Source organism: Panicum virgatum, chromosome 7K (assembly GCF_016808335.1).
Source record: "Panicum virgatum strain AP13 chromosome 7K, P.virgatum_v5, whole genome shotgun sequence".
Classification (NCBI taxonomy): Eukaryota; Viridiplantae; Streptophyta; class Magnoliopsida; order Poales; family Poaceae; genus Panicum; species Panicum virgatum.
In genome coordinates, this window is record NC_053142.1 from 49,995,199 (window position 1) to 50,013,044 (window position 17,846).

A 17,846-nucleotide genomic window follows, 5' to 3' on the forward strand; every position below is an offset into this window, starting at 1 on the left:
CATGACTGGAATGCATGCAGGGAAAGGAGTATTAATCCCACGTATTACCTTGTCATTGAAGAGCACAAAGTTGCCCTTTGTGCTAGAAAGGAGACAGTATCCTATTAAAGTTTGTTATGCCATGACCATCAATAAGAGTCAAGGTCAAACTTTACAGACTGTTGGAATCTACTTAAAAACACCTGTGTTCAGCCATGGGCAACTATACGTTGCTGTTTCACGTGTTACTTCTAAAACAGGCTTAAAACTCCTTATAGAAGACGAATACGGAGTGTGTACCAACCAAACAAAGAACATCGTTTACAAGGAAATTTTATGTGCGATCAACACAGCAGCAGTTTAACAAGGAGTTGTTTCCCTATAGTTTTCCCCTCTTCTCTTTCGGTCGATATATGGATGTAGAAAACAGTATCAGTAAATATTACTATGCCCTGTTACTGTATCACTGTGGTTGCTTCTCTTCCGGTTTACATATGTATATAAGAAACAATATCAATAAATATTACTGTGATTTCTTACTGTATTTGCCTTTGGTTGCTTATAGTACCATTTCTCTTATTTACATGTGGCCTCTTCTATATCTGCCTACATTCTTCACCATAAGGTTGCCTGCATTTCTTTCTCGTTTGCTCAAAAATTGATTCTGACTCCTATGATTTCACTACAATGTTAGTTCTAAAAAGTACACTGGCATCGTCATTTGTAATTGTTTCTCATAACACCTGGTCGTTTATCTTTTCCCCTGGAAATACAAGATGTCGTTTACTCTTCTTGCTGCTCTGGAACCTCATGATCGTTTCGCAACGGTCTGCGTCAAGGTTGCAAGAACATGGGAGTACAGAGGACCTGCAGATGATGGACATATTCTCCATATTGACCTTGTGCTTGCTGATCAAGAGGTTAGCCAAATACTTACTATTCACTCTCTTGGGGCTTGCTGCAGACATTTTGTGACATCCCGAAAAATTTACCAAATAAATCACACGCTAAATATAATTTTCAAAATTATTTTTCATCGTTGAACTCAAGATCCTCCTAAAGCCCTAAACCCTAAATTCCGGGAACTTTTCCCTGTCCCGAACACCCGATGTCATCTTTTTCCCACTCCGTGCGACGTGCTACGTGTCGCCCGACAACGCGCGCGGCCGACCAGCCCGCGGTCGCCGCCGCGGATTTCGCTAGCGCGCGCACGATCTCTCTTTTCTCTCTCTCTCTCTCCCCCTTTTCTTTTTCCTATTTTCCTTTTTCTTTTTCTCTCCCTCTCTCTCCTTCCTTCCCTCTCTCCTTCCCCGAGCGCTGCTCAGCCCGCCGGCCACCCCGGCCGCGCCCCGCTCCCGGCCTGCCCACGCGCCCGCGCTCGCCGCGGCGCCCGCGCACACGCCTCCCCTCCCTGGCCGTGCACCCCGGGCCGCGCACGCCGCACCGCTCGCCCGCGTGCACGCCCCGAGCCCGCCCCGCGCGCACGCCCCGAGCCTTCCCCGCGCGCGCACGACCGTGCCCACGCGCTCCGTGTGCCCAGGATGCCCGCCGCACAGCTCGTCGCTGCCTAAGCCGTCCCATCACCTTTGCTCGCCGCGCCGCCCGCTGTCGAGCACGACGTCGCCGCCTCGCCGCCCAAGCCGCGCTGCTCACGAACAGCGCGACGGCAGGCACAGCCGCCGACCCCCCTTCCCCATGTGCGCCTGAGCCGTCCCGTCGTCCTCGCCGCCCGCACGCCGCGTCACGACACGAGCAAGCGGCCGGAGCGCCATTAATGGCGCCCCGCGATGCTCGCCGGCCGGCACCGACCCGCCCCGCCCCGCCCGCTCCACCGCCTCGCCAATCAGCCAATCTATTAGCGGAGTCGACATTCTACAACATTGAAAAAACACCCGTCTCTTTCGCCAATTCGCCATATCTAATTTATGTGCAAAGTCAATGATCGATCTAGTGTGCCCTGCTGATGTGATAGTGGCCACCAACCTTTTCCTGTTGCAGAATAGGCTGTGGCATCTAACCAAGCAATACTCCAAAATACATCGATTGCGTGAGAGTACATTGCCTGCACATAAGGCAATAAATATCACACAATTCTGACTAAAGTTTAGCTGTGCAAATGATAATAAGAACAATAAAAGGAAGCAAGTAAAGAAGTATGTTACTAATTGTGATATTGGATGATGTTTGGTCCAGAAACATGTCATCATTAGTTCATTACCACTGATCCCACAAAAAAACTATCTTGATAAAATAAAACTGAAAGCAATGAAGTTGCCCTATTGTCCACCATATAGAGTCAGTAGTGGATGCAACATATAACAATATGAGATATATGGGAAATCAAACAACATAGAAGTACGATTTCATCTGGTGGAGATATCAAGCGCACAGTGCTCAAGATGAAAAATAGAGAGAAATATAATAATCTTTTTTGAAAGAGAGAAATGGGAACATGCATTTATAAATAAAACAAAAGGAAAGGGTATTACTACACGTGATACAATAAATCAATAATAATCTTCGAAGTGGACAATTGATCTCAAACTACTCTACTTTTACTTCAAACAGACACGATGGGTTCAGATTAGACCCATTTTACTTTGGATTAAAGCTTGCTGACTTACCATCATGACAACCTCTCTAGGAGATTTTCTACCATAGCTCTTTGTTTTATGCCACTCAAAGATTCTGACTTCATAATCGCATTTGATACAAGAATGACCGTACTTGGTGCAGGAGCATTCACCTACAGAATATAAACCAAGTTATCAAACACGAAACAATACTTACAATTTAACAAAAATGACTGGATAAAAAACATAAGAAAATAGCAGCAGCAAGCATACCCAGACTCGACCATTGAGTCCAACAGCAATCTCAAATGATAGTTTTTTCCCAAGGGCCTCCAGAACTGGACATGTTGGTGAACTTAACAACCTATAAGCAACCAATATCAAAATATAACAAAAAAATGCTACTGATTTAGTGGAAGAGGATGATATGTATTATCCTCACATTCGTGACATGCCAGTTAATGTGTCAAACATATAGCCACCTTTCAACTGACCAAATTCAGCAGCTTTCCCAGTAGCTTCAAGATAGGAACAATATTAGTACAGCAAAACTGTAAAAAAATGACCAGCTAATGTCAAAGACAAGGGTTCAGACTGAGAGTGCCATTCACAAGTTGAAAGGTTATTAATACCAAGGTGGGCACATTGCTAAGTTGGAGAAATTTTATACCATGTACATAATAAACACTCAATTAAACATAATGAACACTTAATTATAAGCTAAAAATTTACCATCCATGCATGAGAGCTCTGGATTCATGATGTTATTTGCCTTCACCACTCGAGCATATATTAATGTACCAATCTGTAAGAGAATTACCATGGTCAGATGAAGATAAAATCAGCAAACTGAACACTAGGCTCGAAACACAGTGGAAACAACTTATGGGACCACTCATAGATTAAATCATGCTGGATATAGGACACCGTTTGTACCTGATTTACACCCTCCATTCCTTTTTTATTTGAGTTATAAGATTATGAGAAGAATAATATTTAATTTACTTTCCTAAAATGTCCCCAATCGAAGTGAAAAAAGGGTATAATCTAAAGACTATCTACCTGTTCATTAGTAACTAACATTAAATGTAAGTAGCTTAGGAGAAACAATTTAATTTATGAAGCGGAAAGAGACAGCTTTAATAGGGGCATGTGGCCATTTTGTATGTTTTCTTAGTTCTACTGCAGAGAGTTAAAACATCAAACATAAACGGACAGGAGTATTTGAGGGGGAAAAACAGCAATCCACATGTTACAGAGTACATGTTTATTTTTTACAGAACTGTATATGTGGCTTACTGTTTTCTTTTTTTTTGAAAATAATGTGGCCTCTGTATACACCTTTAAGGCTTTTCATATAGAGACTGACAAAAGGACGAAACTCAACAATGCTGGAAAGTACAAATTACCCAATGCCATACCTCGAACTTTGGTATATTTCTCCTGGTACCACCTTCAAATGAAAGCACTGGTAGAAAGGCCACGCTAGGACCCTTTATGTCCACCAAAAAGTTCTGTAAGACCAAAGCTATGTGAGCAAAGAACGCATATGGAAGGTAGGCCAAAATAGATTCATTTAATATAAAAAAGGGGTTCACATCAAGCTTCTAGCGATAACTCAATTTAGTTTATGTTTACACATTATAAATGTATAGAGGTAATCATCTGATTATCTTGATGAGAATAGGGCTAGATATTTCCGAGTGATGTCATATATAAAAACACCATCCATGCAACATCTGTCCATATTTTGGGGAAGAGCAGTTTCACAATGTTTCTCCATTGAGGAACTGATTCAATATTACACCTCTTTCCCCTGCTTTACATCGATAATAAAATTGATTGTGTAATTGTGTATGTAATTTAATAAGGATTGTCCATGGTCCAATACTACCAGCTATTTTGAATTTTGATTTGGTCTGGTGCTTCTTTGGTCAGTACCATGGTAGCCTTGGACAAATATCTAGAAATGGAGGGAGTACTGATTCACATACTTCTGAATGCAGATATACACTTACGTCTGGTTTTGTGTCGACCACAACACCAATAACTGTATCTTCTACAGAAGGTACATACTGCACACAAAAATAAATAAGAAGACACATGAATGGGCGACTGCTAAACACAGCACAAGGAGGACAAATAAAGTAGCACTAACTGATGTCTCCCACTTTACCATCAAGAAAATATAAGAGGAGAGATTTGCAGGATTAATTGTACTTTGATATATGAAGAGAAGTAATTAAAACTTGAAACATTCTTAAAAAAGGCCAGAGCAACATATATTCAATAGTTCAAAGTATATATGTGGACGGTCAATGCATATATGTGCACAAGTGCTTGAATTTTCGTAGCACCAAATCAACATAACACAAGCACTTTAGGCTAACACATTAGTTTAGTAATTACTCAGGAAGGGCCATTGATATTCTGAATATCTAATCAATCAGCACCCTCCACCGATGGTAATATATATAAAGTCTTTTCGTAGGTTTCAGTTCAACCATGAGGTGTGACAAAAACTTGGCCACTTGGTTATAAAGAGCAATTCAGTACTTCAATCTGAAGGGGGCATGTGAAGGTATATTTCATTCAGAATGTAAACACAGTCTATAAACAGCAATACAGTACTTAAATTTGAAGGGGGCTTGCGAAACTGTGATTCATTCATACTATGATAACAGTAGTAATCCATGTTCCATCAACCCATATTTTTTTTAACAAACAAACATAATCTTAACACTGTGCTCTCAAGAGGAACCAGAATTTTGAAAAATTTGAGCATCTATAAGTGCAAACCAGGGGACTCACCCTCTTCTGGGAACTCTCAACCCAATACTTGTTGGGCTTCGACAACCGCAGCATCCCAGCACTGGTCGCCTGGATGGTGTCACATTCCTGCAAGCCCCAGGTACCACCGATAAGCCTCATGACGCAGATAAACCCCCATTAAACCCTGACTCCTAAATCTCTAGAAGGATAGCGGTTCCCACTTTCCATCGTGAAAGGTTTTACCTGACGCAGGCCCGTGCCGAGCTTTATGGTCTGGTTGGTCATCTCGGATAGGTCCAGGACGACATCGCCGGGTACCTGGGCAGCAACGGCGGGTGAGGGAGCAGGCCGACACCCGCAGAGATAGCGAAAGTGAGAGATAAGGCGCGGAAAGGGGCTGCGAGGCTTACCACATAGCTGTCGACGAGGCCTCGGACATGGGAGGGACGTCGTGACCCAGTACGCGGACGTCCGGACCACGACGACGAGTTCGTCTCCTTCACGGCAGCAGAACCAGCGGCGGAGGACATGGTTAAGGTTGCAAGGAGGTCCTCGGTCCCCTTCACCATCCTACCCTCGGAGGAGCTACAACGCGACAGGGAAGGAGAGGCGGCGCCGGAAGGGAAGCGAAGGTGGAGGATGGGGAATTTTTTTTTTTTTTGAAGCAGGAGGATGGGGAATTGGGGATCGGGGGAAGCTAGGGTTAGGTATTAGCGGTTCCTCCAAGAGGCCGAGAGTATACAGGCCGAGAGGAAAGGCCGGCCCGAACACCAGAGGCCCGTCCGCGTCCTCTCCAAGTCCCACGCCGGCCTAACAACGTAATATATTCAGAGGTTCATTTTTTTTCCAAAACTTAATCGTGGGTGTTACAATTGGAACAAAAGATAATAATATCAAGGTAATCCAAATTTACACATGTCGTATCATTACAGTGGCCCACTCCCTAATCTGTACTGCAGTTTTCATCGTATGTCCCATGGTCTACAAAATCAATTTCACGGGTTTTTATTTTAAACTAGCATAATGCTCATACGTTGCTACAGGTAATATAATAAACATATGTAATACGATTAACTTTGTGTTCATTCACTTCATGTAAGTGTTCGATTGATTTTTCTGGGTTCCGATTAGTATTCGGATTGATTTATCCAAACTCCAATTAGATTTTGATTAACGAACCAAGAAAATATTACTTGCTTTAGAAATAGCAGTTAATCCCCCATTAAACCCTAACTCCTAAATCTCTAGAAGGATAGCGGTTCCCACTTTCCATCATGAAAGGTTTTACCTGACGCAGGCCCGTGCCAAGCTTTATGGTCTGGTTGGTCATCTCGGATAGGTCTAGGACGACGTCGCCGAGTACCTGGGCAGCAACGGTGGGTGAGGGAGCAGGCCGACACCCATAGAGATAGCGAAAGTGAGAGATCAAGGCGCGGAAAGGGGCTGCGAGGCTTACCACATAGCTGTCGATGAGGGGGGAGGGCGGCGGCCTCCTCGACTCCATTGCTCAAACTCGAAAGCAGTCGGGGGCGCCGGCGAGGAGCGGTACGCGGCGGCGGTCCTGGCTTCTGTGCGTCAGTGCATGTGGCTAGTATAGTAGCGGAGGAGATGGGCCTGGGCCTCAAACCGTTGTGCGTCATCCTGCCACCTTGGGACTGGGCCGGATGGTGATAGCAGAAGATTGGGTTACAAAGATGGGACCGTGATGTGTTGAAAAACTTTGGCATCAATTAAGCCCATCCAGCTTCGCCAAATGGCATTGCATATTCCTGATGCACATCGATTAAAGTGACTAACTGCTGATACACCCCAGTACTTTATACGCCCAGCTGAGCTGACAAGTCAGTAAGGGCACTGCAAAATGAAGCAAACACACTGAGCACGGCCGCCGCGCCAACGACAACATTGAAGCACGGTGCGATGTCGAGGCCGGCGCTGCACGTTCAAGCCCGGCACTGAGCTGATGACGAAGGCGTCACCACGAAGATGCCGGGGCGAGAAGCGACATCAAAGTGGCAGCCGATGCTACATTGAGCTGCTGCAAGACGCCGCCTCGCCCGACCTCCGCGCAGGAGGTCCACCTCGCCCGACCCCCGCGCAGAGGCTCCGCTTCGCCCGACCCCTACGGGAGGGGTCCGTCTCGCCCGACCCTCGCACCGTAGTAATCCGAATGGTCACGAGGCAACGGACGAATCTCGACAAGGGTGGGGCGCTACCGGTCAAAAGGAGTCTACGCGCACGGCGACCCCGAGGAGCTGCGTGGAGCAGAGGAGTTGGTCTCTGCAACTCGGCGCACGAACGCCGTGAGTGTTGCCAGAAATGCAAGTGCACATGCATGGCTCGTGTACATTGTTCACAAGGCCAATTGCAATAGTTCTGGCCACCAACACTACAAACCATACATTGTTCACAAAAGACAAGAGATGCCAAATCAGTGATGATCCAGCAAGCACAGAGCGACCTACGGCCCGCGCAAAGGCTCCGCCTTGCCCGACCCCCGCGGAAGGGGTCCGCCTCGCCCGACCCTCGACGGGGAGTTTCCACCTCACCCGACCCCCGCGAGGGGGCGCCATCTCGCCGCGAAGGGCCCGCTCCGCCTGCAACGATAGGTCTCCGGGAAAGAGGGAGGTCCCTCAGTCAAAAGGCAGTCGACAGACGTGACCTTGGAGAAGGGGACGTGGCCTTCCCATTCTCTCGTACGGAATGGAGTGGGTGACGAGTCAACCCACGATCTTCTGATGGAGACGTGGCACAACCACTCGGCCTGGCATCATCAACAGTGAGTGCGCTGACAAATGCCAGGATGTGACAGACTGTCATGCCCTACAGCTGACAACGTCGGCTGCAGCACGAATCTTGCGCCCCCATCCCGCCACGACTGGCACAGTACCGGGGATGGGGACGGACATCCTACTATCAACATCAAGAAGGACTAGTGGGACCGACCGTACTGGACAGATGATAGGTAGACAACGGGCGGGGGTCGGGAGGTGCCCGACCCCAGCTTCTCTCCTCTCTTCTTCTCCCGATGTAAGCCCTCCTTCCTTGAACTATAAAAGGGAGGAGACGCGCCCTGAAGGGAGCCGAGGGATTCCAGACGAGACGCTTTCCCTCTCGACTCGATCCGCTCACTCCGATCGAACAGACACGCACGAACACACTCATTGGTCATCCAGAGACTTGGGACCCCCGTTCCCTCTCTCGCTCGCTTGTAACCCCTACTGCAAACTTGAGTGCAAGAGCACGAGAGCTCAAACTGGACGTAGGGATGTTCTGTCCGAACCAATATAAATCTTATGTCTCATCCTTGCATTACCATCCGAACCCGCGACGCGCGAACACGTTTACTAGCCGGTGATTTCGGAATACCGACAGTACTTGTACTGAAGCTCTTCCTGCACTGTCTTAGGACCCATGCTAGGCTTTCTCTTTAGTAGGGGTATGTCCCTCTCTGCCACCCAAGCCTGTGATGCCATTGTACAAGCAACTCTTGCTCTAGATGCACAATTGTGAGTGCCTTGATTTATTTGAATCTACATGAGTCACAAAACAATGTTGATCAGAATCAATTCAAAAAAATAATTGCAAAAACTGAAACATATATGTGCAGCACAAAATAAAAAATACCCTAACACCCCCATCATGTTTTGTCCTAGCCCTAATAATCCAAGGGCATCCAAGAGAACCACAGTTTCCCCTAAACCTCTGCTTGTCAGAATGAGCAGTGGCAAGTTCAAACTCATTTACAATAGCATGCTGCTTTACTGCTAGCCTGAAATCTTCTGTACTGGGGTAACAAGTCCCAACAGACATGTCAGGATTGTCCCTGTCCCAGTCAAATATTGGCTCCTCTTGCACATTGTCATCAACTGGAACAGCAGCTTCTGCCATGTCACTTTGCATCTCATCTGTCATGGTTGGGATAGGCACTGCTTGTCTGGCTACTTCTTCTGCCCTCTCATCTGCAGCCTTAAAACCCATTGCTTCATACATCTTGTCCTCATCAACAGCTGCATTAGCAAAACCTTCCTCATCTGGTAGTATGGTAAGATTAGCCCAATCTACTTCCTCTGGTATATCATCCGGCACAAAAGGATGTGTAGGGGGTGGAGAAGTACTTGTATCACCAGTGTCCTCTGCATTCTCAGGTACACCACTACCTCCACCAATTCCACTGCAACCAACATTGCCATGAACCCCACTCCCTTCACCAGTGGTTACACCAGAAGCACAACCAGAAGAAGAACCTGCATTACCAGAGTCTTGCCCATTTTTACTGACCACATCCACCACAAGAACAGCAGCCCTATCAGCCCACCTTTCTTTAATCAGCTGCTCAAAGTGTTCATCCCTTCTGATTTTCCATTCAGAATCACTATCATTGTCAACTGCCCAGACTGAAAGAGTTTGTGATGGCCCCTGCCCACACTCATTTCAAATACATGCGTTCTCTTAAAGTACTAAACAATTTCTTGTTATTACGGCACTTGCATTCTTCCATATCCATGAACCAAATAATTTTGTTAACAAATTTGCTATGCATGAATTTTGCCAAAGGAGGCGGAGCATGACTTACCTAAACGCTCAAGAACTGCTAAAGGAAAAGCTACTACAGAAATGTCGAAGCAGACTTCCTCAGCTGACACATCTCCTAAAAGGTTACAACCCTCTTGTGCTCATACTTCATTCAGCACCTATTACTGATGCACTCATTTAGATCAGTATACTTTCCCTTTTTTAAATTTGTGGTTGCATATTTAATTTCAGCTCTCCTGACGAGAATCTAAAATCATCTGTCACCAAAGGTTCAGAGGCAAAGGCCCCTCGTTCTCAGGAAAACAAATAATTGGTTAGTTCAAGCTACCTTCTACCAATTCTAGATAGCAGTATCTGAACTCACTATATCTATTTATATGCAAAAACGAATTTGATGCCCAAACATTAATTGAAACTATCAGTTGCAGGTACACCGCCGAAAACCTCGCTCCGAGCGTATCACCCTCCGTCCCATCTGTGAAATTACTACTACATCTACAGACCTAGTGACGACAAGCTGCTTACTGAAGGGAACAATTTTGTCTGTATATACAGTCCCATGTTGGAGTGTGTAAACTCCTCTGTAAATATTTCTAGCAGCTTTAGAACCCATAAATAAACGCATGTTGCTGCAGAGCAGCCTAGACCAGCAGGGATGTCGCCTCCCTGCCTGCATGTTTCCTAGTGGTAATGTAATGCACATTGTACGTGTGCGCTGAATCCTGGCAATCTGATCCTATGGCATGTAATATATCTCAGTTGCCCAAGCATCATTATGCTCTGATTGTTTATACAAAGACCTTCTGATATTGCCCAGCAAGCGTTATGGTTCCAGTTCTTCTGCCAACAGTTGCTCATGCGCTTCCAGCACACAACAAAGTAGTAACTAATGAGCTGACAAGATCGGCAACGCTGATAAATTTATCTAAACACCACGAAGTTTTCCTTTCGCATCCAAACTGAACTAGACAATTGACAAATTACCATGGAATATCTGAAACTACAAAGACTAAAACATGATAAATACTACAATCTCCCTTCTCCATCTATAAATATCTCGGCACATCATAAAAATTTAATGCCCATGAAACTCCATTGGGACCCATGCTACTGAAATCTTCCCCCGATGTAAATGCAACTCTATTAGAAGAGTTTTTAAGTATTTGTCCATCTGCAGAAAATATTACGCTTTTTTACACATTCAAAAAATTTTATTCCTTTAAGCGACAGGAGACGTTGTGCCTTGTAGCATGCTGAACCTAGCTCCTCCTATCAATAATTGTGTTGACGACCAAAATTGGCAGCAAGATCAGGGAACCTGGAAACTTCGGGTATAAGCCCGGATACTCCGGACTTATGTTCGGACGTCCGAACATTGACCCGGATACTCCGGGATTAAGCCCGGATACTCCGGGCTGACCGGCCTGCCGGTCGTGCTGACTGGTCTGACCGGTCCAGTCTAAGTTTATATGGAGCCCGAGTATAATTAAATAAATTTGTAGATTTAAATCTGTAAAAGCAAGACCTCCTCACCCTATAAATATAAAGGGCTACGGCCGATTGAGGGTATCCAATCGATCAAATACATTTATCTTTTTACATTTTTTTCTCTTTGAACTAATCTTTTCCAACCCCTATATGTTGTTTGTCTCTCGTCTCCATGGCGTCAGGAGGCGCCCTATCTCAAAATATTGCCAAACAAAAGTGTCGGGTATATATTAGGGATACCCGATAAGGCCGGTTAAACACTAGCAAGCCAGAAAGAATATCGAAAGAGGTTAACGGCACAAGACTTAAACAGCCCAGTGAAATGATGCGGGCCTGGATATGCCCGACCCTCCGACAGAAGGCTCTGCCTCGCCCGACCCCTGCGAAAGCGGTCCGCCTCGTCCGACCCCCGTGGAAGGGGTCCGCCTCACCCGAAACTAGCACCGTAGGAATCCGAATGGTCACGAGGCGACGGACGAGTCCCTCAAGGGTGGGGCGCCACCGGTCAAAAGGGGTCTACGCGCACGGCCCTAGGAAACCGAGGTATGGCCGCACCACTCCCTCGTACGAACCAGAGTGGGCGATGGGTCAACCCGTTCCTTCCGGAGGGAGACGTGGCCCAACCACTCCGCCCGACATCATCAACAGGAGACATGGTGATGAGCGCCACGCAGCGATGTGACGGCTCGCCCATGCCCCGCAGTCGATGATGTCAGCTGCAGCACGAATCCCGCGCCCCCATCCCGCCACGACTGGCACAGTACCAGAGATGGGGGGACATCCCACTGTCAACATCAAGAAGGGTCAGTGGGGCCAACCGTACTGGATAGATGATAGGTAGATAACAGGAAGGGTCGGGAGGCGTCCAACCCCCGCACCTCTCCTCTCTTCTTCTCCCGATGTAAGCCCTCCTCCCTTGAACTATAAAAGGGAGGAGACGCGCCCCAGATCAGGGAGAGGCACGAACACACTCCCTCGCCATCCAGAGACTTGGGACCCCCGCTCCCTCTCTCGCCCGTTTGTAACCCCTACTGCAAACTTGAGTGCAAGAGCATGAGAGCTCGAACTGGATGTAGGGACATTCCGCCTAAACCAGTATAAAATCTTGTGTCTTATCCTTGCATTACCGACCGAACCCGCGACGCGCGTACAAGTTTACTATCCGGTGATTCGGAACGCCGACAGTTGGCGCGCCAAGTAGGGGATCTCGCGCGTCACACGTCTCCATGAGGCTTCGAATGGCTAACCACGGCGGAGTGTGGGCTCCCGGCACGCTCGTGCGCTTCGGAGGTGAAAGCATCTAGGCCCTTATGGTATGTTTCGGTGATCAATGACAACCATTATTGTGACTAATGAGTTTGTGCAGCTAAATGAAATCTTATCACTCATTGGATCATATGATTAAAATGGCTCCTCAATTTCATTATTCAAAAAGGCGATCTCGGTATTCAACTCAAGTATATATCAAGAATAAGGATCTTTCTAGCTCTAAGTGTCGCAAGGTGGAGAAGGACACTTAGGTTAGTATGGGTTTTATAGTTTTGTAGAGGTCGCACTATTAAGAGGGGTTAAGGCCAAGTAACTTAAATATGGACATGTCAATCAAAAATGGATGCACACATTAGTCACTCAGGTTATTGGAAGCTCAAACAAAGTGTTACTCAACTCATATCTCAAGCAAAGTTGGATTTCATTCGAGACTCAAATCAAAATAGACAAAATCAGAAAAAGTCTTATCACCGGTTTAACCGACGACATCACTTTTCTATACATCGGTTAAATGCAGTTACTGAAGACTGGACGCTGAGTTCACCGGATTAACCGACGATGTTTAAAATTAACGTCAGTGCAGTTGTTGAGAGGCAGTGGAGGCCTGCTCCACTCTGTGATGAGTGATTGCCAACACGTGGAGTGGACTAACTGTGTGTAGTCGCGACTCTGTGGAGATTGCGCCGGTTTCTTGGTTTGTGGCGTGCAGGTACACGGATGGCGCGGTGGCGGCGAGCTGGTTCAACAAGAGTGTGGCGCATGCCGAGGCACCATGCGGCGGTGTTGCGGTGGCAGGGAGCTCGACGACCATGCGGAGGCGGGAGACCTTGCGGTGGCGTTGGAAGCCCGGCCGGGCGACCGTGCGGTGGAGAAGGGCGGCCCGGATGCTTGGGCCACTACTGGGCCGCGGGCGATCCACTTCTGGCACCAATACAAGATTACGTGGAGTTTGTTGGTATCTCGGGAAAAACCAACATGGTGCGTCGACGTCGGCGAAGTCGGAGAGGGACGGAGATGGCATCGTGGCACCCGGCGGAGGCCTACGGGGTCAAGTCGGGGAGGATGGTGAAAGCTCTAGGGCTCCGGCGGGAGGTCGGACACGTGGCGACATTGGGCTTGGCGGATGTGCCGGAAACATCACGCGGGAAGGTTTGGCGGTTCCTCCAAAACCGCCGCCGAACTCGGTTTCGGCAGTTTTCCAAAAATTGCCCCTGTGAAGATTCCAGAAGGACGTGTGGCGACATCGGAGTGATTGCGTCGGGACGAAGCAAATATCTCCAAGTCGTCGCAGCCGTCGGATGGTCTTCAATGTATCTTTTCCGGTTTTGCCCCTACGGGCTTTCTAGTCTAGTTTTATTAAGTAGGGGTAGTTTAGTCTTTTTAGTCTAGAGTTAGTGGGATATTAGAGAGAGGAGGCAACAGCCCAAACTGAGCTTTTCCTTCTCCTTGCTCCACTCTGTCCGGTGCGCCCCTCCCTCCTCTCTGTTCTTCCTCCCTCTCTTCTCTAGGGTAGGATTTTGAACCATGGAGTTTTGAGTTTTTGTACTGAGATTGAATGGGAAAGGAGGCCCTTCCCTTCTTGTGCCCTCAGGGCTTTTGATTTCGTTTCAATTTCGTATGTCTTGTGCTTTGTTTGTGATGGATTTTGATTTTCGTTTGTGTGATCATGAAGCACGAGATCGTAGTACCTCTTTGAGCTCTTTGTGGTGAATGCCTACCCTCCTCCTTAGTGCAAGAACCCTAGGATTCACGAGCTCCCTCAATTCGACGTTCTTGAGCTTTTCACAAAACCCCGTTCTTGCTCGGGAATTCCTCGATTCCTCCCAAACCATGGAGTGATTCGTCGATTCCTTTGGTGGGTATGTTCACAAGGTCTTTGTGATCGTGCCTGCAAAATTTGGTGAGATTTGGACTTGCTTTGATCCTCCAATCGTCAAGTCTTGGATCGAACCGAGAGCAAAAACATAGTTTCTGCGTCGGGCTGATTTTTTCCTATCACCGGTTGAACCGGCATTGCCAATGATTCAACTGGTGATCAATTGGGGTTTTCTGACCTAGGTTTTTGGTTGCACCGGTGCATTAGTCTCTACGTGCATCGGATCAACCGGAGTTACCACTGGGTTTGCTGTTTTGCCGTTCAACCGACGTATAGAATTTCCTTGACGTCGGTTTAATCGGTGCTCAGCACATTTCGATTTGGTGTTCCTCTGGACAACTGCACCGGCGCTTGTGAACGATATCGCCGGTTCATCCGGTGTTCAGTTCGTCCATTTTGAGGTCGCTCTGGACAACTGCACCGGCATTACAATTTGATTTTGTCGGATCATCCGGTGCAGTATCTCCGGTTGAACTGACGCTGTTTAAACCGTTGCGTCGGATCAACCGGTGGCTGTTTTTCTCTGCTGCCGGCTCTGTCTCACCGGTTCAACCGACGTACTCAGACCTATATATGTCAGATCAACCTGTGAGTTATACTGTGCGTTTTCTAGCGTTGTTTTCTGCGTGTTTGCTTCCGCGTGTTGTCTCTCTTGTTCCTAAGGTCATTTTGTGTTGGTGTAGCTTCTCCATGGCTACTCCGCAGTTCACCTAGGACATTAGGGTTGGGTGTACACTTGGGATCTTAAGCCGTACTTCCGATTTGAGAAAAAATTTGACCGGCTCCCATTCACCCCTCCCCCCCTCTGGTCGCCTTTCTCGGTCCTACAATTAGTATCAGAGCCGGGTTGGTTTCTCTATAGCCTTCACCGGTTCGAAACCGTTGTGTGACTATGGGTTCTCCCGGCAAAGCCCTAATTTTCGATGGGATCGATTATGACTACTGGAAGGTGCACATGCGTGCCTATCTCCTGAGTCTAGGTTCCGAAGTCTGGGAGATTTGCGAGGACCCTGACTACGAGAATCTTGCGGTCCGCGCGACCGAACTTCATGTTAGGAGACATGAGGCCAATAGCAAGGCGTACAATGCTCTCATCGCCTATCTCGCTCGCCCTGAGTTCGATCGTGTGAGTGACCTTCTCACAGCTCGGGAGATTTGGGCACGGTTGGCCAGTTTCCATGAAGGAACCAACCATGTCAAGTCTAGGCTGTACGAGACTCACCGGCGTGAATACAAGAATTTCACACAGTTGTCGGGTGAGAGCATTGACACCATGTTCAGTCATTTTCAATCGATTGTGAGCAAGGTGCGTGCGAACAAGCCACAGGGCACCCAGACCTACTCCGATCATGAGAAGGTTATGAAGCTTCTCTATGCTATTGATCGCAAGGTTTGGGAGGTGAAGGTCCAGACTATCATAGAGTCTGCTGGGTACGACACCCTCACCGTGGATGAGCTTTTTAGCAAGCTCAAGACTTCGGAGGTGGAGAAGCTCTCTCGAGCTAAGATGGAAGGCAATCATGTTGATGCCTCCGCCTCCAAGTCGATTGCCCTGGTTGGCAACTCTGGAGCTAACACTAACTCTTCTCTTGGTGGTTTTTGCTTGTCTTCTCTTGTGTCTGTGATAGATGAGCAGTTGGAGGTGCTTGGAGATGAGGAGCTTGCTCTGATCATCCACAAGTTCCAGCCCGCCTTCAACAACAGACAAGCACGAGGGAAGGCCTGCTACAACTGTGGCAGGACGGGTCACTTCGTCGCCGAGTGCCCCAAGAAGAAGAGCAAGGACGACTCCGATCACTCCAGGCACGGAGAGTACCGCGAGCACCGCCACAAGCACAAGAGTGGGCGCTCCCACAAGAAAAATGGTGGACGCTCCAAGAGGCACTACGAGCGCAAGAAGAATGTCGGCAAGTACAAGGGCAAGCAGGCATTCATCGCTCAGAGCGAGGACTCTACCTCCTCCAGCCAGTACTCGACTTCTTCCTCATCGTCCAGCTCCAGTGACTCCGACTCACACCACCGCGGCGAGAAGAAGCGGAGTGCCAAGAAGAAGGTCACGGAGGGCTTCACCGGCCTTTGCCTCCATGCTGGGAAGGCGGCCGGCTTCTGCACCATGGCCATCGACTCTGACACCGACGGGACCTCTTCCACTACGGCAAAGCCTGCACTCCAGCCAGAGCCAAGCTTTGAGGTACATCCTGAGCACCCCACTCCTCAGGAGTTGGAGGATCTTTACACTGCCTTAGATAACCAGGACTTGATCATAAAGGATTCTAAGAGGCAGTTTAGAGATTTGAGAAAGGAGCTGAATGAAGTTAAGCATGCTCTAGAGGTTGCTAGGTCTGCCCTGGTAGTGGAGGATTGTAAGGAGGAGGTTGTGTGTGGTCAGTGCATCACTTTGATGACTGACTTGTCCGAGCTTAGGGGCAAGTATTCTTTGAACTTGTCCAAGCTCAAGGAGGGCAAGAAGGCCTTGGACGAGCTCGAGTCCCGGCCTACCCTCTTGGGTGCTTGCAAGGAGTGCCCATCGCTTAGGAAGGAGCTAGAGGAGAAGAGCAAAGCTCTTCGGGCTTTGGAGAAGTCCGCTATGCCTAGCTCTTCCACTGCTGATTGTACTATGTGCCCAAGCTTGATCTCTGAGCTTGAGGAGGCGCGGACGGACATGACCCGGGTAGAGGAGGAGAATGCTCACCTACGGTCGATTCTCAGTTGGGTGTCCGCCCGTGAGCCTCAGTTGGGCATGATGGTGCAGCAGTTTAAGCGTGCTGATGGTGTTGGGGTTGGATTTGCTTTTACTCCTGCTGATTTTGATCACCCCTATGGCAAGATTGGTGAGTTGGTTAAGCCGAGTGAGAGTGTTCCAGCTTCTTCTTCCTCCACTCCCCAAGCCAGCACCTGTCCAGGATGGTATCCTGAGTGAGCCACCCAGAGTTCCACCAAAGAGTCAAGTGTGGGTTCCCAAGCCAAACTACCTCAAGAACCCACTTGACACACTCCCTCCAAGCGGCAAACCTACTCCTAAGCCCAAGGTGAGGACTCAGCCCCCTAGAGTGCCTCAGAGAGCCCCAGCTCCTACACCACACACTACCCCTCAGAGGAGAGAGCCTTACTAGTGTGAGTGGTGACATAGGAGTGGTCACTTGGCAGAGTTTTTCTTTCGGAGGTTGAGGTCTGAGCGCAGGCAGCCTAGGAGGCGCGCTCCGGAGGTGTTCCACCCCACTGTCAGTGGACACGCTCTAGCTCGACGTGGGCAGAGGCGGGATGCTAGGCCACATCATGTAGGTGGAGGAGGCGGAGGCGGTTACCGCGCTCCCGTTGGTGGTGGCTTTTCCGGCCCTGTTCCACACCGTGCT

General features: G+C 48.2%; 1 protein-coding gene across 5 annotated transcripts; it reads right to left on the reverse strand.

Annotated features, from left to right (window-relative positions):
* Positions 1–480: 480 nt before the first annotated feature.
* LOC120642015 (putative exosome complex component rrp40) lies at positions 481–6,682 on the reverse strand. 5 transcript variants are annotated; one of them, XR_005662485.1, is made up of 12 exons: positions 6,006–6,133; positions 5,735–5,972; positions 5,568–5,642; positions 5,364–5,450; positions 4,571–4,627; positions 3,974–4,066; positions 3,285–3,357; positions 2,995–3,070; positions 2,826–2,916; positions 2,604–2,725; positions 1,963–2,041; positions 481–846 (listed from the first exon to the last, which is right to left on the reverse strand). XR_005662485.1 is itself a non-coding variant. In XM_039918386.1 (11 exons), exons 2-10 carry the CDS (start codon positions 5,891–5,893, stop codon positions 2,606–2,608), a joined length of 831 nt encoding a protein of 276 aa, XP_039774320.1. In that variant the 5' UTR covers positions 5,894–5,972; positions 6,006–6,133; the 3' UTR covers positions 481–846; positions 2,604–2,605. The 5 variants fall into 5 exon arrangements, 4 of the variants coding, with proteins under 4 accessions (XP_039774320.1, XP_039774319.1, XP_039774318.1 ...); XM_039918386.1 differs by lacking the exon at positions 1,963–2,041; XM_039918385.1 differs by lacking the exon at positions 481–846 and having other exon boundaries at positions 1,835–2,041.
* Positions 6,683–17,846: the final 11,164 nt, after the last annotated feature.